This window comes from Salvelinus sp. IW2-2015, linkage group LG16 (assembly GCF_002910315.2).
Source record: "Salvelinus sp. IW2-2015 linkage group LG16, ASM291031v2, whole genome shotgun sequence".
NCBI classification, from domain to species: Eukaryota; Metazoa; Chordata; class Actinopteri; order Salmoniformes; family Salmonidae; genus Salvelinus; species Salvelinus sp. IW2-2015.
The window spans coordinates 31453824-31477291 of NC_036856.1; the positions used below are offsets into that span (position 1 = coordinate 31453824).

Here is a 23468-nt window from a genome sequence, read left to right on the forward strand (position 1 = left end):
TAATGGGATTTTTCTGTTAATTGAATGATTAGAATATTCCGCCCTGAAATATATTGTATGGAATTMATTAGAATGTATAAAACCATAATCTATAAATGTGTAGTCCTAGTCAGAATTAGGGTAAAACAATATGTCTTTATGGTATTTTAAACACAGACRGWCTGAGCTCGGTGCCGACCTGACTAGAGATTTGGGAGAGAACGGGGYGTACGTCTCAAGGACAAGGTCTCCCTAATCTCTGTCGGCTGGGTAGTGAGACGGTGTGTGCGTAGGATACCTTTTGTTAGTGTGAATGTGTGTGCGTAGCAGGACATTGTGTGCGTATGGTTGTGTGAATGTGTGTGCGTGAGAAGTCAGTATAAAATGAATTGTTTTGTATTCTTGACTTTAGAACGTTCCCGTGAATAAACCTTTTTGACTAATTTTAGCTGAGCCTCCGTCTGTTTCATTCAACCAGGATCTTACAAATTCTGGTTTGCAGACTGAGTAATATAATTCAATTGGGTTATGTACCTTGAGAACATAATTCTCTTAAAATTAATGGAGAATAGGATGCCATTTGGAAAACATCCTAAAACTCAGTCAGTCAGTCTGAAAAGTATAACTACAAATCACAACATTGTCTACACATTGCACAGAGGGGAGACGGTTACTGTATCTCACAGCCCACATCATCAGTTACATTTTTATTTCTATTTACAGTAAATTTGTTATAAATATAATACATAATCTGAAAAGCAGTTGAGTAAATACATACATTTAAATAACAGCTTGAGCACAAGGTGGAGGTCCAATGAGGGAGAAGTATAGGGATCATGTTGATTTGATTGGTTCATACGTTGGTATGTTTGTTTGTTTTGTAGAAAATTAAATGTGTGCACGTGGGGACTGACAGCACTGTCAGTCCAGATGGACTACAGACCAACAACAGACAGGCTCACAGACAGGTGGGCAGGCAGTATCTGTATCAGAACCTGTCAGTCAAAGAGTTTGTCAGTCACATACTGTAGTATAGTGGTTAAACSCTGGGTCATATTCTAAACTGTTTGTGATGTGCTGATGGTCTGGTCCATGTGACCACACAACAGAAAACCCTGGTCATGGTCAGTCTCATTGAGGCAGAGGCAGTTTTTCCTACTTCCTCATCCTGGTTAATCCAAGAAGTAAACGACATCTGTCGCCACGGTGACAACTGCTCAACAACATGTGATTCGTTTTTCAACACTAAAAATAAAATAAATCTCTGGCGGTAGACAGATGACACCAGTATCGTAGGAGACACGCTGTTGCCGTCTAAGTTAACAACGTCTGTCTGTTCTCCTCCCCTTCCACAGGTTGATATCATCAAATAAAAAAGGTCAAAAGCAAAGTGCATCAGCTGAGATGACAGATGAATAATACACAGAGAGAAAACAGATCCTTCTTCCACATGTAAGTCCATGATGCTTTGATGTGTTGCTGGGACATAAAATAGCTACTGGGGGGTTTATTTAACAACAGTCTGACCATCGCAGTGGTTACAAGCTCAACTGATGCACAATTTCATTCAAACATTTTATATATATTTTTAAATACATCTTATCGCCCTGATTTTTATTACAAAATACAAAACTTCTTTCCTTAGTCCAGTATTGAGTATACTAGTTTGGAAAAATGGGTCAAATTTTTAGGGAGTGGATGATTTGAGACTTGGTGGAAAGATATTTCTGCTTGGTAGCTAGTTCCGAGCTCTCAACAGTTTCTTAACCAATGGGGAGCCTTGGTAGTGATGATTTGCAGATAATTGTTCATTGGTTATTGTCGGGTGGGCGGGCAGGCAGAATTGGGATCCTATTCAATAGGGCACCCTGTAGTAAAACCTTTTGCAACAGAAAATGAAAAAGAGCCTTTCAAGTAGTCCCTCCCTGTTATAGACTGTTTTCTTCAGTTTTATGCCTAATTAAGACAGCCCAGTGTTCAAGCATTGATGGTGAAGAGCGGGTGATTAGGATTTGGAAGATATTTCTTGCTGGGTGGGTCTCTGAGCTCTCAACCCTGTTGTTGCCAACCAATGGGGAGTCTTGGTAGTGATGATTGACAGATGGTGGTTAATTCATAATTGATGATGGGCAGGACAATGTTCAGGTGCTGTTAATGATGATTAGTGCAGGCGTGGCCATCTGCTGGCTGGTCTCACACATGGCTCCCTGGTCCGCCAGCTTGGCGAAGACCCGTGGAGTTCCCAGGTTATAGACGCCCGCATGCAGGAAGCCGGCTCTCAGCGGCAGCCGCATCACTTCCTGTGCCCTCAACTGCAGCTTGTATTGAGTCTGGCCCAGCCATGTAAACGAACCGTGCACCTCAAGAGACTCAGGACTGATGGAGGGAGGAAAAGAGAGAGAAAAAGGGATGATGAAAGAGGGGGATGAGAGGAAAACAAAGAAAATTAAAACCAGGAGGATGAACAGGATGCAGTTATCAGGTAAACATTTGCTCAGGGACATGAGGAACAGATGGCAGATTTAAAGATGCACTGTGCAGAAATCGCTCCGTCATTTCCGGGTTGCTAAAATTGTAATAGTGTGCCTAATTTAAGTTTGTGACATAACAAGTAAGTATCATGTAAATGTCATCATGTCATCTAAACCCCTGTGAAATATATTTTCCATAACCAAAAATATTGTATTTTGAAGCTGGTGTACAATGAAAAAATGAATGCAAAAATGAAAGATTAAGCAAGGGAAGCATAGAAATAGTGCACATAGAACATATCTACTGCTTCTTAGACTTGCTTTCAATGAGAATGACAGATCTATAAGTACAATATTTAGTACAGTTCTACGTGAATTTAGTCGGGTCGCCCAAAAAGTTACATATTGCATCTTTAACAGTACAGTGCGGAGCTAATGCACTGTAATAGGAGAAAATAGGACTAGGGACTACTGTGGGTGTGCGTGTGATTATGTTTACCTCGTAGTTTTGTGTCGAGGGTCAATGATGGCATCAACTTGAGCCAGGGAGGCATGTTAGATAGAGTCAAAGTGACTGGAACCATACGAGGACTACATATAGACAGAGGGGGGGGGGGGAGAGAAGGGGAGAGAGAGAGGCAGAGGGCGGGTAGTGAGGGGGGAGAGAAGGGAGGGGGGAGTGAGGCCGAGAGGAGGGGCGACAGCGGGATCGAGAGGGAGGGGGGCGACAGCGGGGGCGAGAGGGAGGGGGAGGAGAGAGAGGCGGAGGGGAGTTAGAGAACGTGAAATTGAAATATAGACAGAGATATGGTTATTATACTCATTATATGTCACATTAATTAAAGCACTGCACTTAAGGTCCCTGACTATCAGTCTGTTTCTCCTCACTGTCTCCAAACCACACTAATAGTTATTTAATCTCCTCAAGCACCTCCTTTGCTGAGCTACAACAGTTCTGGTTTCCCTAGAAATAATGACATTAACAGTGGAGTTTAGAACCAAGTCATGTCAAAAGATAAATCGTGTTAGTCCAGTTCTGACTAGTGAATTATGCGAGAGTACACGTGTCACACAAACAACCACCTCTGGGACAAGCAGGCTGACAGATTCCTCATGAACGGTTTCAGTTTAGAGTAGATTAGTATAGTGCCTGTTAGTATAGTGCCTGTTCAGAAATAATTCTGCACCTCCCATATCCTGTGGAGATCAAAAAGAGAGAGAGTGAGAGACAGGTGTGCCAGTGTGTGTCCCTGTGTACCCCTCGGTCTATTTATTGGGCCGGGACGATACCAGTATACTGCGATACTCGTCAGTATCGTGCAATGAAACAACAGGAAGCGGATTTAACTTCTTTAGGAAAACAGCCCTAATGTTGGAAAACAAACATCATTATGTTGTCATCAGAGTCACATGTAATTTATTTTCCCAGCTATAGCATACTAATTTTTACATACAGGCAGGTTTTTAAAGGACAAAAAAGTTAGGTCTGCTTCCTGTTTCATTTTTTGCCATGGAAAACAGTTGCGATTATCATCACAGCCCCAAGCATTCTCTGTCTCTTCCTGCTCTTTTTCCCCTGTCTGTATTTCAGTGCTCCAGGTATCACCTGGCCCTGACCATTCAGTCATAGATACTGCTATAGGGCAAGTGGCATCCAAACCCCATTACAACCAGACAGGTACCAAGACGCAGGGGGAGAGAAGCAGGAGATATCTCCCCTTTTCTTGGCTGGGTTGATAAAAGCACAGTCAGAGAGGACATTCTGTAACCACATATGATTGACAGACTGTTGCACTGGGTGTGTGGAGCGTGGCGCAATATATCCACTGGACCAGATGTATTGATCGATGGCTGAATTCTGTGTGTATGTATGCGAGTGTGCGGCGTCATGAACAGTGGCATGCGGTGACGTGTTACCCTTTCTGTACAAAGGGGTGGCTGCTAGTTTCGGGTGTATGTGCAGGTTGGTCTGCGGTGATGAGTATTGGGAGAGTCATGGTTGGCCTATGGGTGAGGCTCAGGGTGTGTCATAGACGAGAGGAAGTGAAGCTCTGGTTTAAACTTCACGCAGCACCATCTCTTGAGCCTCCTAGAATACCACAAGAATCCACCACCATTAAACACACAGCCTCCTACAATACAACAGGTCAGAGGAACAACAGAATCCACACCATTAAACACACAGCCTCCTACAGCAGGTCAGAGGAACAACAGAATCCACACATTAAACACAACAGCATCCTAGAACAGGTCAGAGGAACAACAGAATCCACACCATTAAACACACAGCCCTCCTACAACAGACAAGAGGAACACAACATAATCAACACCATTTTACAACACACAGTCTCCTAACAATTTACACAGGTCTAGAGGAACAACAGAATCCACACCATTAAAACACAGGCAGCCTCCCTACAACAGGTTCAGAGGAACAAACAGAATCCACAACATTAAACACACAGCCTCCTAAGAACAGGTCAGAGAACAAACAGAATCCACACCATTAAAAACACAGCCTCCTACAACAGGACAGAGGAGAACACAACATGAATGCCACACGCATTAAACACACAGTCTCCTACAACAGGACAGAAGGAACAGCAACACATGGTCAGGACACAGGACAAGATGCCATTTCAACACACCACATATACATCTCCTAGCCTCTCTAGCTACACAACAGAGAAGAAACAGAGGCATTGTTGTCAAAAAAAACTGCTTTTTATATAATGTAGTTACACAAAGACAATTTGTTTTATGTGGTATAAATTGTTTTCGCCCGTTCAGAACTTTGCCATTACAAATATTAATGAATGGCCACTTGGCAAAATGCCTTTGATAGAGACATCAGAGAACTATAATTAGACGTTTTGACAATAGGACAACTTTCAGATTGGTGTGTGTGTTGTTGTGAGTGTGTGTGTGTGGTAGTGTGTGTGGTGTGTATGTGATGTGTGTGTGTGTGTGTGTGTGTGTGTGTGTGTGTGTGTGTGTGGTGTGTGTGTGTGTGTGTGTCAGTCATGGCAAAAGTTTTTGAGAATGACTAATATTTAATTTTCAAAAGTTTGATGCTTCAGTGTCTTTAGATATTTTGTCAGATGTTACTATGGAATACTGAAGTATAATTACAAGCATTTCATAAGTGTCAAAGGCTTTTATTGACAATTACATGAAGTTGATGCAAAGAGTCAATATTTGCAGTGTTGACCCTTCTTTTGAGAGACCTCTGCAATCCGCCCTGACATGCTGTCAATTAACTTCTGGGCCACATCCTGACTGATGGGAGCCCATTCTTGCATAATCAATGCTTGGAGTTTTTCAGAATTTGTGGGGTTTTGTTTGTCCACCCGCCTCTTGAGGATTGACCACAAGTTCTCAATGGGATTAAGGTCTGGAGAGTTTCCCGGCCATGGACCCAAAATATCGATGTTTTGTTCCCCGAGCCACTTAGTTATCACTTTTGCCTTATGGCTAGGTGCTCCATCATGCTGGAAAAGGAATTGTTCGTCACTGTTATGAATTTTATGAATAATGACGCATACATTTAACATAGAACTATAATTAATTGAATTCAACCCTGTTTTTCTTGTAAACTCCATAAGAGGTTATGTAGCATGTACATGGGAAGAGAGGAAGGTATGTGTGTGCCTAAAGAAAACAAAGTGGATCATTAAACTATGTTTGAACCGACCCAGCTATAACRCTGTGGAGATTAAATAAGACAGGGAGAGCCCCTCCAGGTTTTCCGTATCTGGGGGGGACTGGAACTGTCAGCTGAGTGGTAATAAACTGTGGTGAGACTTCAGGGGATAATCCAAATATAGTGTGTATGTATGTGCGTAGTTTAACTTCTTTGATATAGGGGGCAGCATTTTCACTTTTGGATGAATTGCGTGCCCATAGTGAACTGCCTCCTACTCTGTCCCAGATACTAATATATGCATATTATTATTACTATTGGATATAAAACACTCTGAAGTTTCTAAAACTGTTTGAATGATGTATGTGAGTATAACAGAACTCATATGGCAGGCAGAAACCTGAGAAAAAAATCCAAACAGGAAGTGAGAATCCTGAGACTGGTCATTGTTAAACTCATCGCCTATTCAATTCCCTGTAATATATGGATCTGTTTGCACTTCCTACGCCTTCCACTAGATGTCAACAGTCTGTAGAACGCTGAATGAAGCCTATACTGTGATGTGGGACCGGATGGGAGGTGTTTGAGTCAGTGGTCTGGCAGATTGCCAGATCTTGGTCACGCGCATTCCTCATGATATCGCCATGCGTTCCATTACTTATAGAGACTGAAAAGAATACTCCGGTTGGAACCTTATTGGATATAAATGATAACAACATCCTGAAGATTGATTCTCTACTAAGTTTGACCAGTTTATTCGACTTGTAATATAACTTTTTGAAGTTTTCGTCCAACGTTTAACTGCATCTTGCACGAGCGTTTGGACACGTGTACTACACATGCTAGCAAAAGTAGCTAATTGGACATAATTAATGGACATTATCGAACAAAACAACGATTTATTGTGGAACTAGGATTCCTGGCAGTGCATTCTGATGAACATAATCAAAGGTAAGGGAATATTTATGATGTAATTTCGTATTTCTGTTGACTCCAACATGGCGGAGAAATGTTGTTAAATCTGAGCGCCGTCTCAGATTATTGCATGGTGTGCTTTTTACGCAAAGTTTTTTTTAAATCTGACACAGCGGTTGCATTAAGAACAAGTGTATCTTTAATTCTGTGTAAAACATGCATCTTTCATCAAAGTTTGATGAGTATTTCTGTTATTTGACGTGGCTCTCTGCAATTACTCCGGATATTTGAGGCATTTCTGAACATGGCGCCAATGTAAACCGAGATTTGTGGATATAAATATGCATATTATCGAACAAAACATAAATGTATTGTGTAACATGATGTCCTATGAGTGTCATCTGATGAAGATCGTCAAAGGTTAGTGATTTTATCTCTATTTCTGCTTTTCGTGACTACTATCTTTTGCTGGGAAAATGGCTGTGTTTTTCTGTGGCTATGTACTGAGCTAACATAATTGTTTGGTGTGCTGTCCCCGTAAATCCTTTTTGAAATCAGACATGTTGGCTGGATTCACAACATGTGTAGCTTTAATTTGGTGTCTTTCATGTGTGATTTCATGAAAGATTGATTTTTATAGTAATATATTTGAATTTGGCGTGCTACATTTTTTCTGGATTTTGGCCAAGTGGGACAGTAGCGTCCCACATATCCCAGAGAAGTTAAGCATGATTGTGTGTGTGTGTGTCATTCGTTTAAGTGTGTGTGTGAGAGCGATTGCGATGGAGATATAAACGGCTATTATCATCAGACCGCGCTGTACAGTCAGAGATAGGCTTATGTTTCGGCTTATAATCTGACATTTTGGTGTGCTATTTGTTAGTCAATTTGTCTGTAGATACATGCAGCTTCTCTTCTGTCATTACTTGTTGCCCTAGAATACTAAATAAACCGCTGTTCCCCAGAAAAATGCCATAAATCAATAGAATGAATGCTTCAATCTAGTTGACATCGGTAAAGTTCTCTTTCATCTCTGCTTCTCTCACGCAGCAAAGATGTTTAGGGACCGGAGAGAAAATGCAATTAAAWWWWTTTTWWWWAATTAAAAAGATTTTCCGTGCTAAATTTCTAAATGACATCAACAAATTTAAAGTTGTGAAAACTACCCAACATGTTTCTGATAAGATTTCAGTTAGACTTGGATGAATATTTTATGTCCTCTTAAAACGGCTTATTACACAAGTTATGTTAGTGATATTAAGATTCTAACAATGACAGTGTGTTATTTAGGAAAAGTCAAGGATGGGGGGGAACATGACTTTAAAAATGGCAAAGTATTAAAACAATTGTGGACGCTCAACTTTTCTAATGTGACACAGTGTTTCAGAGAGTTAATGAATGAAGTCATTGAGAAGTGCTGATCAATCATTCAAGACAGTGGTGACTAACTAGACTAAGGTTAAGCGGGTTAGAGCTGTCTGTCACTTTCTCTCACATACACACACACTTAAAGTAATGGCTTGGTTAATCACTCTCCCTTTGTCTTCATATCTTCAGAGACCCCCCACAAAAAAAATACATTAGCTTAAATGTGTGTGGGTGAGTATGTATGTAAGATTGTGTGTGTGTGTGTCTCTTTCTGTGTGTCAGAGTTAAAAAGGCTTACGCAGATAAATCTGGGGCAGGAGCCAAGAGTCATTTCGTTAAGTATTCAGACCCCTTGACTTTTTCCATATTTTGTTTGGTTACAGCCTTATTCTAAAATTGATTACATTGCTTTATTTTACCGTAGGTGAACTCCAATCAAGTTGTAGAAACATCAAGGATTGATCAATGGAAACAGGATGCGCCTGAGCTCAATTTCAAGTCTCATAGGAATGGGTCTGAATACTTATATACATTTCTGATTTTTATTTGTAATAAATTTGCAAAAATGTCTAAACCTGTTTTCGCTTCATCAGTATGGGGTATTGTGTGTAGATTGACGAGGGAAAACATGTATTTAATCAATTTTAGAATAAGGCTATAAGGGGTCTAAAATATATAAAGTCAAGGGGTCTAAATATTTTTCAGAATGCACTATGTTTTGATATCTAAGACATTCTAAGGGTTTGCATCATTTACAACTAAAGTTGCCAAATAACTCTACATCTAGCACATTTCAAATGATCACTTTTATGCTTAACATAGCCACTTCATATGCACAGTTGCTCTGGAATGGGGAAAATAGCCTTCCTATTTTATTCAGCTAAGTTCAATTATATTCTTCTTACTATAAAATCATATAATATAAAATAATGGCACAGGACTTAAGCATATCATGTCTGCTAAATGAACAAGCTTACACCTTATGGCATAGTGCATCGCCAGATAACATACAGTAGGCCAACTAGTTCTGTTCTTCTGAAATATTTTTTCTTCATATCATGTTTCTTTAGACCTGCCCAAAATAAATAATGGATTTATTGTGATGGTGTATATTTAAATGGCGTGCATCAGCGACTTGTATGCTGACGGCCTGGAGATGCTAAAAGGGGTTTGTTAATTAACTGTCAATTACCGTGAGACATACATTAGCATTACAATAGCTGGCTGACAAAATTTCATGACAGCCACAGCCCTAGTGGTGACAAATGGAATTTTCCATCTAGGGATAAATAAGAACAATGAACTTTTTCACACAGCCTTGAAATAGTAAAGCTTGGGCCTGCCTTGAAACCACTTCACTTTAACATAAGAGCTACACTTGGACGTCACAAAAGCAGCAGTTTTTTTTACCTGCTACACTGGAAGCATAACCTTTGGCTATCGGTGTAGACCTAACCCTGTAAAAACTTGTACCAGGCCCCAGACACCAAACGTTTCAGTGCCACCACTGACAGCATGGTCACAGATTGTGTATGTGTGTTTTGGAGGGGGCACACTAAACACTCAGTTGGAGTTGTGCGTGTGTGGTTTTGTTTGTGCTTCAGTCTCAATGCAGATAACTCAGTCCTGAAGAGTGTATAGTTATTCAGCTTGTGTGTACACTAAATAGCTTGTGTACACTACACAGTAAGAACAACGGTGATTTGAATGTTTACACTTGTTGATCATTAAATGGCCAGCGTTCATTCAGTGTGATGAGTCATCCAGGAGAGAAAAGAGAGGAGACAGCCAGGACAGTGGCAATGGCAATGTTTTTTTGGCTCTGTACTGGATTTTAAATGATAAAATGACTAGCAGCTTTAATTTGAGGGTATTTTCATCCATAATTGGGTGAATCATTTAGAAATTATAGCACTTTCTGCCCATTTTAGGGCACCAAAAGTATTAAAACAAATATACTTATATAAATATAAGCAGTAAAAAGTGTAGTATTTGGTCCCATATGCATAGTACTAAATGACTACATCAAGCTTTTGACTCTACAAATATGTTGGATGCATTTGCTCTTTCTTTTAGTTGTGTTTTAGATTATTCTGTGGCCAATAGACATGAATGGTAAATAATGTATTGTGTCATTTTAGAGTCACTTTTATTATAAATAAGAATAGAATCTTTCTAAAAACCTCTACAGTAATGTGGATGCATGAATGAATGAATCGTTAATAATGATAAGTATGAAAGTTAGATGCACAAATATCATACCCCCAAGATATGCAAACCTCACCCTTACAATAACAGAGGAGGTATGATATTCGTGCATCTAACTTTCTCACTCATCATTATTCACCTGATATTATTCACCTCAAATTAAGGCTGACCGTCTTTAACCTCAGTCATTGTTTGATTTCAAATCCAAACTTTGAGTATAGAGCCAAAAGAAGAAAAAAATGCTTCACTGTCCCACTAATTACAGAGGGCACTGTATGTACATGTGTGTACATGTGTGTGCCTGGTGTGTGCGCACCTCTTTCTGTGTGAGGGAGCAGGCCTCTTTGCCAATGGTCTGTAGTGCCACATGAAGCTGTCCCTCCAGGATCACCTGCTTGTTGTCTTCAACAACAAATGCCTGTCAACAACAAACAAATATTAGCAACCAACAACATATGCCTGTCAACAAGCACAAACAAATATTAGCAACCAACAACATACACCTGTCAACAAGAACAAACAAACATTAGTAAATTCATTGGCCTGATGTCAATAGCAAAACAGCAAAAACAACTTAAGCAATCAGCTCAACAAAAACTGACTATCAACGCATAATTAAACAATGAAACACAGGATGGAGCAAAACAAAAAAAACTACTTCAGCATTTATTGACAACATCTTCAATAATGACATGAGCTAAATATACATTCCATCTATGTATAATTGGAGAAGGGAACAGCAACACCATAGAAGTCCTAGAATAGTGTGGGAGAACTAACAGTATTAAGTGAGTTGTAGTGGTTTGGGATTTTAGTATTTATTAGGATCCCAATTAGCTGCTGCCTAGGCAGTCCAAACAGAACCCGAGGAAGAATGGGATGTATGTAGTGTTTTACCCATCGAGTCATCATATAATACCAGAAGCCTATATACTGTATGTCTAGTAATGGCTAGTTCAATAGTAGTAGCAATTGTGTAACACTTTACTTGACACCCAGTATCATAACAAGTTATAACAAAGGTCATAACAAAGTCATAACCTGGCATATGGTCATAACACTGCCATGACCCATATATTTACAACTGTTGACATATTGTGTTATTTTATGGCTTAAGAGTGTCAAAACCAGGCCTCCCAGGGGGCGCAGTGGTCTAGGGCACTGCATCGCAGCGCTAGCTGTGCCACCAGAGTCTCTGGGTTCGCGCCCAGGCTCTGTCTCAGACCGGGGCCGCGGACCGGGGGGTCCGTGGGGCGACGCACAATTGGCCTAGCGTCGTCCGGGTAGGAGGGTTTGGGCCGCGGTAGGGATATGCTTGTGCTCTATCGGCGCTATCCAGCGACCTTCCTGTGGCGGGCCGGCGCAGTGCGCGCGCATAAGCCAAGGGGGGCGGGGTGCACGGTGATTCCTCCCGACACAATTGGTGCGGGTGGCTGCCGGGTTGGAGGTGCCGCCTGTGTTAAGAGAGCAGTTGCGGGCTTGGTTGGATTGTTGCTTCGGGAGGGTACGCATGACTTATTCGACCTTCGTCTCTCCCGAGGCCGTACGGCGTAGTTGTAGTGATTGAGACAAGATAGTAATGACTATGGCGATTGGAGTAGCCACGAAAATCTGCGGGAGGAAAAAGGGGGTAAAAAAAACAAACCCCAAGAAAAAGAACAAGCATTCTATTCTAATTTTGTTTTTTTCCCTTGCCCACGAAGGTTGCTTTTCATTGAAAGTTTTCTTCTACAAATCCTTTGTTTTTTCTCGTAATGAAATTCTTTAGTTTCATGTATTAAATATAGTATATATCTTACAAATAAAACTTTGCAGAAAAGCACACTGACACTGCATGAAGCATTCATGACCAATCCTGCTTACACTTTTATGTTGGACTAAGAAAATACTCTTTACGGCCTACTGTCAAGAGATCATTATATGTCAGGATCAGTATAATCCAGATAGGCCTATCCACCGGTACATGTCTTTATATCAGTCATCAGGTCAAAACAAGGATCAGTATTAAGCCAGGATAGGCCTAGCACGTTACATGTCTGTATATGCAGTCATCAGTTTCATAAAACAGCATCATTATATAAGCCAGACTAGCCTATCACGTACCATGACTTTATATCATGTCATCAGTCAAAACAGGATCCATATTCAGCCAGATAGGCCTAAATCAACGGTTACATGTTCTTGTATATATCACTCATCAGTCAAAACAGGATCATATAAGCCAGATAGGCCTATCACGTACATGTCTTTATATACAGTCATCAGTCAATAACAGGATCATATAAGCCAGATAGGCTATCACGTACATGCTTTATATCAGTCAAGGCACAGTCAAACAGGATCCATATAACCAGGATAGGCCTACTCTACGTACATGTCTTTATATCAGTCATCAGTCAAAACAGGATCATATAAGCCAGATAGGCCTATCACGTACATGTCTTTATATCAGTCATCAGTCAAAATCGGGTGTCTTGACATGCTCCTGCATTCATCCCAGTCATCAGCAACAGAGCATTGGGGTAGGTGCATGTCTGACATCAGTGTGTGCGCAATTACAATGATAATTTAACATGGTCAATTTCATTTTTTATATATAACAAACATACTATTGATGCGTAGGCTGTGGTGTAATGGAATGTTTTTCGGGTTTTAGATGTATTGCGTTATTTTATGGCTGGTTATGACATGTCACAACAGGTCTAAATATATGTGTCATAAGTGTTCTAGAGGTCTATTTAAATTATGCAGTAGTACTAATCCTAATACAATTAGTAATAGTAATGTATTTTAATTCTGTGATTTACCTTCCAGAGGACGATGATGTTGAGGTCCACCTCGTTGCACTTCCTGACCACACCTGTTATATCCTCAGCCCCACCCCCAGGACCCGCCCCCTGACTCCTGGAATGTCTCCCCTGTGTCTCCACGGCAATAAGCGGTCTACAAGACTCCGAGGGCTGACACCTCCGGAAGAAGAAGTCTGCACACGGAGTGGTGGAGCTGAGGATCTGAGGAGAGGATGGAGGGGAAGACAATAGAAGAAAGAAGAAAGGGTGAGTGACAAGATAGCAGATAAAAAGGGGAGAGAGAAAATGAGATGGAGAGGAAGGAAAACGTGGGAAAGGAAGGGAGGGGTGGAGAGGGTAATAGTACAGCAATTTTTTTTATACATTCAGCAAAACTGACCAGCAGTGACAGATAACTGTTATTGTCCTCTTACAATGGTTAACATACCTGTTCATTTCCAAGGCTCAGGTCTGCAAAGGTGTACTTCTCTAGTGACTTTGAGGTAGCTAAGACACAGAAGACACAGAAAATAAGTCAGGAGACAGAAAAGAGATTCTACTCATTGTCTGACATTGTTGGTAATGAGAGTCTGTGTACCTTCATGGGGTTTGCATCGTGTTGCTCTGAAGCACAGCTTGCCCCTCTCTCTGGTGGTGAGTTTGCAGTCTGGAATGACAAGAGGAGGGTGAAAGAAAGAAAGAGAGAGAGAGACATGTCCATGTCCTGTCTCCATCTGAACCAAACSCCTAACTCTAACCCTAAGCCTAAAATAGCCATTTTACAAGTGAGGACTGGCTAAATGGCCTCACTTCTCAGAATTGTAGTTAGTTTACTATTCTTGTGTGGACTTCTGGTACTCACAGGTATAGTAAAACATGTACAAACACAACACTTCTCTAAAGGCCATCTGATTTTCTAACACATTGGAGAGACCCTGGATGTTCTTTTCAGCTTACTTATTACTATGGGCCAGCTGCAGCTCAGTGTTCTAAGCAGATAGTGTGTGAGTGAGTGTGGTCTCTCTTTTCCACTCTGTCCTGGTCACGGCCAACTCTATATCGCCACATTTCCATATTTGATTACAGAGCGAACATGAACAAAGTGACCTACTTGCAAAAGTGCCCCCCGGTGGTGTGTGTGTTACTGGGACTACCCATATATCACACTGCTCTAGGGAGCGGCTAAAATATCATTCTGCCCTCGGCTATATGTCCTGGCCACCAGCCACACCACTGGTCTTCAGTCACAAAGCTAGTTCCCACGGGGATCATCTACCCAGCCTGGCAGAGCTGAATAAGCTGAATAACAAGCTCTGAATGAAAGCATTTAACACTGTATGAACTGCGAAGGGCGGTCCCATAGCTATAGTACAACATGAAAAGCCACCAATTGTAAGCCGCTCTGGATAAGTGTCTGCTAAATGACTTAAATGTCAAATGCATTGTGACTTAGCAGCATACAAGATTCAGTAGCCTACTCTACCAACTGAACGAGGCTAGATAACCCAACCAAGCTAACCACTTCAAAACAGGTGAACCTCACTGATCAAACCACCAAAAGGCATATATCTAATGAACATAACATCTAAGGAACACAACCCAATACACCAAAGCAATCCAAGACGCCAAATAGCTAAACAGGAAATTACTTCGTTTTCATAGAGACACCATATAACCAATGTTCCCTCTAATATTTTTTAGCACTGAGCAAATTTCAGGAGTTGTGAGCGGAAACTAGATTTTTTATTCTGTGACACTTTTTAAAAACATTATGCACATTATGACAACCATTTTGGGACTGATGCTTCACTTGTCCGAAAGCTCAAATCACTTTAAAAAAGAACTGATCTGTAACACAATTGGCCAAATAGGTGACTTGCAGCAGAGGGTAGTTTTGAAAAATTTCAGCTCGTCTCAAAACAGGACACTGCCCCTTTAACACAAAAAAAGCTCTTTACTTGACTTGCTTTTCAAAGACAATTAGATATGTACAAGTTTTGTGCTCTTGTAGGAAGCAATCACTCTCTAAAAATGTGCTATAACTGGGCTAGTAACTCACTAACTAGTAAAGAATATCAACAAATGTGCACACGCGGCGACCCTCTGATCTCAAATGCACATCTAGGCTTCTCTCTGAACACAGATGGAAAAAATGCTTGTGCTCGTGAAATAGGCTACTCTGATGCGCTCCTCAGCCTACAACAAAATCAACAACTCGGTCTTGAATTTAGATTTGGTTTGTTGCATTGAAAGGGACTTATGTTGATTCAATCCCAAGTTCCACAGTAGATGGAACATTTGATCTGTTTAAAGCCATCGCGGGCTGGCAATTCTTCTGCGTAGGACTGCTACATTGCATATCACCTAGGGATGCAGACTCCTCAGCAACATAAAAAGCCTGAATGGAAATGTACAAATCAAAACCTGACACCAAAAAGTCAAACAGTTATCGAGTAAATGAGTTTAAGACTATTGTAGTGCTATCTGAGAGGGTTACGGAGAGCAGAGGGACAAACCTTTGTCTTCTGCTGGGTTTATACACTTGTGTAGTCTCCACTGTTTACTGCTGCTAGAGACCTGTGCAATGTGGAACTCACGCACCCCAGCCTCACTCTGTGGATGGAGAGACAGTGGAAGAGAGACAGTGGAACTTTTAAACAACTTTTAAAGTCTACATACTGCAGTGTTTCCCCTATATTCATTTAGCAGCGATGGGCAAATGTTTTTATTTTTGAAAATAATTTTCGGGATGGTAAATCATTTTCAGTGTAAAGTTATACTACTAAAACCAGATTAAGTATGTAGAAAAGATAATGGACCTATATATTTTATAATAAGATCATCTTTGAGAACTAACAATCACCCAAATAAAAATAAGACAGTCAGGGAGAATATAAAATTAAAAAAATGTCATGGCATGGGGATCCCAATGATTTTGTTTTGATGTTTGAGTCACTCAGATAGCATAAGATGTATAGAATGTTCGGTAGCCATGAAATCATGGCTCACAACATCATCCTGGAAACCCTAGACCCACTCCAATTCGCATACTGCACCAACAGATCCACAGATGACACAATCTCAATTGCACTCCACACTGCCCTTTCCCACGTGGACAAAAGGAATACCTATGTGAGAATGCTGTTAATTGACTACAGCTCAGCGTTCAACACGATAGTGACCAAAGCTCATCACTAAGCTAAGGACCCTGGGACTAAATACCTCCCTCTGCAACTGGATCCTGGACTTCCTGTTGGGTGGCCCCTAGGTGGTAAGGGTAGGCAACAACATCTGTCATGCTGATCTTCAACACAGGGGCCCTTCAGGGGTGCGTGCTTAGTCCCCTCCTGTACTCCCTGTTCACCCACGACTGCGTGGCCAAGCACAACTCCAAGTCCATCATTAAAACACAAATCGGGAGGTCAGAGACCTGTCAGTGTGGTGCCAGGACAACAACATCTCCCCCAACAAGAGCAAGACAAAGGAACTGCTCATGGACGACAAGAAAAGTAGGGCCAAACACGCCCACATTGGCGGGGCTGTAGTGGAGCGGGTTGAGAGCTTCAAGGTGTCCACATCACCAACAAACTATCATGGTTCAAACTAGAGGTTAACCAATTAAATCGGAATGGCCGATTAATTAGTGCCTATTTCAAATTTTCATAACATTTATTTTTTTACACCTTTATTTATCTCGGCAAGTCAGTTAAGAACACATTCTTATTTTCAATGACGGCCTAGGAACAGTGGGTTAGCTGCCTTGTTCAGGGGCAGAACGACAGATTTTGACCTTGTCAGCTCAGGGATTCAATCTTGCAACCTTACGGTTAACTAGTCCAACGCTCTAACCACCTGCTCAGCGGAGAGCCTGTTACGCGAACGCAGTAAGAAGCCAAGGTAAGTTGCTAGCTAGCATTAAACTTATCTTATAAAAAACAATCAATCAATCATAATCACCAGTTCTAACTACACATGGTTGATGATATTACTAGTTTATCTAGCGTGTCCTGCGTTGCATATAATCGATGCAGTGCGCATTCGCGAAAAAGGACTGTCGTTGCTCCAACGTGTACCAACCATAAACATCAATGCCTTTCTTAAAATCAATACACAGAAGTATATATTTTTAAACCTGCATATTTAGCTAAAATAAATCCAGGTTAGCACAATATTAACCAGGTGAAATTGTGTCACTTCTCTTGCGTTTATTGCACGCAGAGTCAGGTATATGCAACAGTTTGGCCGCCTGGCTCATTGCGAACTAATTTGCCAGAATTTACGCAATTATGACATAACATTGAAGGTTGTGCAATGTAACAGCATATTTATACTTAGGGATGCCATCCATTAGATAAAATACGTAACGGTTCGTATTTCACTGAAAGAATAAAAGTTTTGTTTTCGAAATGATAGTTTCCGGATTCAACCATATTAATGACAAAGGCTCGTATTTCTGTGTGTTATTATGTTATAATTAAGTCTATGATTTGATAGAGCAGACTGACTGAGCGAATGGTATGTACCAGCAGGCTTGTAAGCATTCATTCAAACAGCACTTTCGTGCGTTTTGCCAGCAGCTCTTCGCAATGCTTTATGACTTCAAGCCTATCAACTCCCGCCGATTAGGCTGGTGTAACCGATGTGAAATGGCTAGCTAGTTAGCGGGGTGAGCGCTAATAGCGGTTTCAAATGTCATTCGCTCTGAGACTTGGAGTAGTTGTTCCCTTTGCTCTGCATGGGTAACGCTGCTTCGAGGTGGCTGTTGTCGATGTGTTCCTGGTTCGAGCCCAGGTAGGAGGCGAGGAGAGGGACGGAAGCTATACTGTTACACTGCAATACTAAAGTGCCTATAAGAACATCCAATAGTCAAAGGTATATGAAATACAAATCGTAGAGAGAAAAATAGTCCTATAATTCCTATAATAACTACAACCTAAAACTCGTACCTGGGAATATTGAAGACTCATGTTAAAAGGAACCACCAGCTTTCATATGTTCTCATGTTCTGAGCAAGGAACTTAAACGTTAGCTTTTTTACATGGCACATATTGCACTTTTACTTTCTTCTCCAACACTTTGTTTTTGCATTATTTAAACCAAATTGAACATCTTTCATTATTTATGAGGCTAAATTTATTTTATTGATGTATTATATTAAGTTAAAATAAGTGTTCATTCAGTATTGTTGTAATTGTCATTATTACAAATAAATAAAAATAGAAAAATCGTCCGATTAATCGGTATCGGCTTTTTTGGTCCTCCAATAATCGGTATAAATGTTGTAAAATCATAATCAGTCGACCTCTAGTTCAAACACACCAAGACAGTCGTGAAGATGGCACGACAATGCCTATTCCCCCTCAGGAGACTGAAAAGATTTGGCATGGATCCCCAGATCCTCAAAAAGTTCTACAGCTGCACCATCGAGGGCATGCTGACTGGTTGCATCACCGCCTGGTACGGCAACTGCTTGGCATCCGACCGCAAAACGCTACAGAGGGTAGTGCGTACGGCCCAGTACATCACTGGGGCCAAGCTTCCTGCCAGAGGCCCTCTATACAAGGCAGTGTCAGAGGGAGAATTTTTTTTTGTCAAAGACTCCAGTCACAAGTCATAGACTGGTCTCTCTGCTACAGCACGACAAGTGGTACCGGAGCACCAAGTCTAGGTCCAAAAGGCTTCTTAACAGCTTCTACCCCCAAGCCATAAGACTGCTGAACAATTCATCAAATGGCCACTTGGACTATTTGCATTGACACCACCCCCTTTGTTTTTACATTGCTGCTACTCGCTGTTTATTATCTATGCAGTTACTTTACCCCTACCTACAGTGGTTCGTCCTTTAAAAGTTGCAACATAGTTTTCTATGGCACGTTATTTAAGTGCCAACCACTGGTACTATTAAATGCTAGTTAGTGCTAGTTTGACCACCAGAGGGCATCTTTGAGAAGCATTTGATAGCCTTCAATAGTTTCTGTACTAGAGAATTTAAAACCTTTTTGTAAGAACATAGTATATGGGACTGATTTTAAGAAAATGTGCTTAATATTATGGTGTTTCTATTCCAAGAAAAATAAAAAACCATCAGTTTCCGTTAGGATGGAACGGAAAATATGGCGCTGTACAACGTGACGGTCGGGAGAAGGCTACAGTGGGCTATTTAGCGAAATAATCCCTGTGTCGTGCGGGCACGCGGGAGACCAGGGTTCAATTCCCCGACGGAGAGGAAGGAGTAGCCTGTCCTTGTAAATTTGAATTTGTTCTTAACTGATTCCATATGTGTTATTTCATAGTTGTGATGTATTCACTATTATTCTACAATGTAGAAAATAATAAAAAAATAAAGAAAAACCCTGGAATGAGTAGGTGTGTCCAAACTTGAGGCCATCAAGACGTTTTGGCTAGAGGAATTGACGATATTATAATGCAACAAATACAGTGATCGTGGAAGTGCAACTAAAATGTAGTTTAAATAACCATCTGCATTTTGAATGTCTTTTTTCTAGATATTTTATTAACGAAAGCATAAAGATATTGATGAACAAATACTGTACTGCTGTTTTGAGTCACAAATGTAACACTAGAGTACTTAAGCATTGAATACATTGCATGTAGGGGGATGTTCACACCTACAGTAGCCGGGCTATAAAGAGTATTGTCCTGATAATCGGCCTACAAGTGTTTGAAAACCAGTTTTCAAAATGTCACCAGCTGTCCATCACTACTGTAAATAATAAAACAGCATCTTGTTTACATTCTTTATTGTAACCACAATGTCACAAATAATTTGTACTCAACTGAAACTGCTCTTCTCTGTGTCACGGAGGCGCTCCGCACTGCTAAAGCTAACTCTCTCTCCTCTGCTCTCATCAGAGAGAGATTAAAGGAACCACGCAAGCTTTCATATGTTTCATGTTCTGAGCAAGGAACTTAAAACGTTTAGCTTTTTTCATGGCACATTTGCACTTTTTACTTTCTTCTCCAACACTTTGTTTTTTGCATTAATTTAAACCAAAATTGAAAGCATCTTTCATTATTTTATGAGGCTAAATTTATTTTATTGATGTATTTATTAAGTTAAAATAAGTGTTCATTCAGTATTGTTGGTAAATTGTCATTATTACAATAAATAAAAATAGAAAAATGTCCGTTAATCGGTATCGGCTTTTTTGGTCCACCCAATAATCGTATAAATGTTTGTAAAATCATATCAGTCGACTCTAGTTCAAACACAAGTGTCAAGACAGTCGTGAAAGAATGGCCAACGACAATGCTATTCCCCCTCAGGAGAACTGGAAAAGATTTGGCATGGATCCCCAAGATCCTCAAAAAGTTCTAGCAGCTGCCCTCGAGGGCATGCTGACTGGTTGCAATTACACCGCCTGGTACGGCAACTCTTGGCATCCGAGCCGCAAAACGCTAGCAGAGGGTAGTGCGTACGGCCCAAGTACATTCACTGGGGCCAAGCTTCCTGCCAAGAGGCCCTCTATACAAGGCAGTGTCAGAGGGAGAATTTTTTTTGTCAAAGACTCCAGTCACAAGTCATAGACTGGTCTCTCTGCTACAGCAGCGACAAGTGTACCTCGAGGCAACCAAGTCTAGTCCAAAGGCTTCTTAACAGCTTCTATCCCCATTCTTCATAAGATGGCCTGAAAATTCATCAAATGGCTCACTTGGACTATTTGCCATTGGACACACCCCCTTTGTTTGTTACAATTGCTGCTACTCCGCTGTTTATTAATCTATGCAGTTACTTTAACCCTACCTAACAGTGGTTCGTACCTTTAAAAGTTGCAACATAAGTTTTCTATGCGCAACGTTGATTTAATGCCAACCAACTGTACTATTTAAATGCTGTTTACGTGCTAAGTTTGACCACCAAGAGGGCATATTTGAGAGCATTTGATAGCCTTCAAAATAGTTTCGTGTAACTAGAGAATTTAAAACCCTTTTTGTAAGAACATGAGTATACTGGGACTCGAATTTTAAGAAAAACTGTGCTTAATATTCATGGTGGTATTCTATTTCCAAGAAAAATAAAAAACAAAGTTATCCGTTAGGATGGAACGGAAAATATGGGCGCTGTAACAACGTGACGGTCGGGAGAAGGCTACAGTGGGCCTATTTAGCGAAATAAATCCCTGTGTCGTGCGGCACGCGGGAAACCAGGGTTCAATTCCCCGACGGAGGAAGGAGTAGCGGCTGTCCTTGTAAAATTTTGGAATTTGTTCTTAACTGATTCCATATGTGTTATTTCCATAGTTGTGATGTATTCATCACTATTTTATTGTCTAACGAATGTAGAAAATAATAAAGAAATTAAAAAAAACCCTGGAATGAGTAGGTGTGTCCAAACTTGAGGCCATCAAGACGTTTTGGCTAGAAGGAATTGACGATATTATAATGCAACAAATACAGGTGATCGTGAAGTGCAACTAAAATGTAGTTTAAATAACCATCTGCATTTTGAAATGTCTTTTTTCTAGATATTTTATTACGAAAAGCAATAAAGAATATTGATGAAGCAAAATGTAACTGCTGTTTTTGAGTCACAAAGTAACACTAAGAGTAACTTAGCATTGAATACATTGCATGTAGGGGGATTCACACCTACAGTAGCGGCTAATAAAGAGTATTGGTCCTGATATCGGCCTAACAAGTGTTTGAAAAACCAGTTTTCAAAAATGTCACCCAGCTCGTCCATCACTACTGTAAATAATAAACAGTCATCTTGGTTTAATTCTTTGATTGTAACCACAATGTCACAAATAATTGTACTCACTGAAAACTGCTTTCTCTGTGTCAACGGAGGCGCTCCGCACTGTAAGAGGTAACTCTCGTCTCCTCTGCTCTCAATCTTGCTAGACACCTATCGGCTGCCTTTTGATATCTGTAACCATCAATCTACTCCTCTCCAACCCTCGTTCCGCTGGCATCTCCCGGCAGTGCGCACTGCTTGGATGGTCCTACCTACAGGTCGCTCCTACAGTTGCGTGGCGAAGAATCTGTCTCCGCACACACGTGCGTCTCACCATAGGTGGCCCACCAGATCTTGTTCTAGGCCCCTGTCTCCTATGTCTCGCTATAACACCAAGTCAACTTGGCTCTGTCATATCCTCACATGGTCTCTCCTATCATTGCTATGCAGGGACGGACACAGCAATTAATCTTCTCCTTTCCCCCTTCTGATAAACCAGGTGGTGAATCGCATCTCTGCATAGTCTGGCAGACATATCAGTGTGGATAGGGATCACCACCTCAACTGAACCTCGGCAAACGGAGCTCCTCTTCCTCACCGGGAAGACTGCCCCGTTCCATGATCGCCATCACGGTTGACACTCCATTGTGTCCTCCTCCCATACTGTTGCTAAAGAACTTTGGCGTGATCCTGGACAACACACCTGTTCTTTCTCAACTTAACATCAAGGCGGTGACCCGTTCCTGTAGGTTCTAGCTCTACAACATTCGCAGAGTACGACCCTGCCTCAACGCAGGAAGCGGCGCAGGTCCTAATCCAGGCCACTTGTCATCTCCCGTCTGGATTACTGCAAACTGCTGTTGCTGGGCTCCCTGCCTGTGCCATTAAACCCCTACAACTCATCCAGAACGCCGAGCCCGTCTGGGTTCAACTTCCCAAGTTCTCTCACGTCACCCCGCTCCTCCGCTCTCTCCACTGGCTTCCAGTTGAAGCTCGCATCCGCTACAAGACCATGGTGCTTGCCTACGGAGCTGTGAGGGGAACGGCACCTCCGTACCTTCAGGCTCTGATCAGGCCCTACACCCAAACAAGGCACTGCGTTCATCCACCTCTGCCTGCTCGCCTCCCTACCTCTGAGAAGAAGTACAGTTCCGCTCAGCCCAGTCAAAAATGTTCGCTGCTCTGGCACCCAATGGTGAGAACAAACTCCTCACGACGCCAAGGTCAGCGGAGTCAATCACCACCTTCCGGAGACACCTGAACCCCACCTCTTAAGGAATACCTAGGATAGGATAACGTTATATCCTTCTAACCCCCCCCCCCCCTTAAAAGAGTTAGATGCACTATTGTAAAGTGGTTGTTCCACTGGATATCATAAGGTGAGATGCAACGCAATT

The 23468-nt window shown here is 41.3% G+C and overlaps 1 protein-coding gene across 1 annotated transcript in view; it reads right to left on the reverse strand.

Moving 5' to 3' along the window:
- Nucleotides 1-671: 671 nt before the first annotated feature.
- The window catches only part of LOC111975615 (trafficking protein particle complex subunit 8), a 96838-nt gene continuing 74041 nt past the window's right edge, over nt 672-23468 (reverse strand). Inside the window, 10 exon segments of the mRNA XM_024004039.2 lie at nt 672-2355; nt 2950-3002; nt 3005-3141; nt 3792-3797; nt 4518-4539; nt 10901-11002; nt 13392-13595; nt 13822-13880; nt 13972-14040; nt 15890-15986. Coding sequence (XP_023859807.2) covers nt 2121-2355; nt 2950-3002; nt 3005-3141; nt 3792-3797; nt 4518-4539; nt 10901-11002; nt 13392-13595; nt 13822-13880; nt 13972-14040; nt 15890-15986 — 984 coding nt within the window. The 3' untranslated portion in view covers nt 672-2120.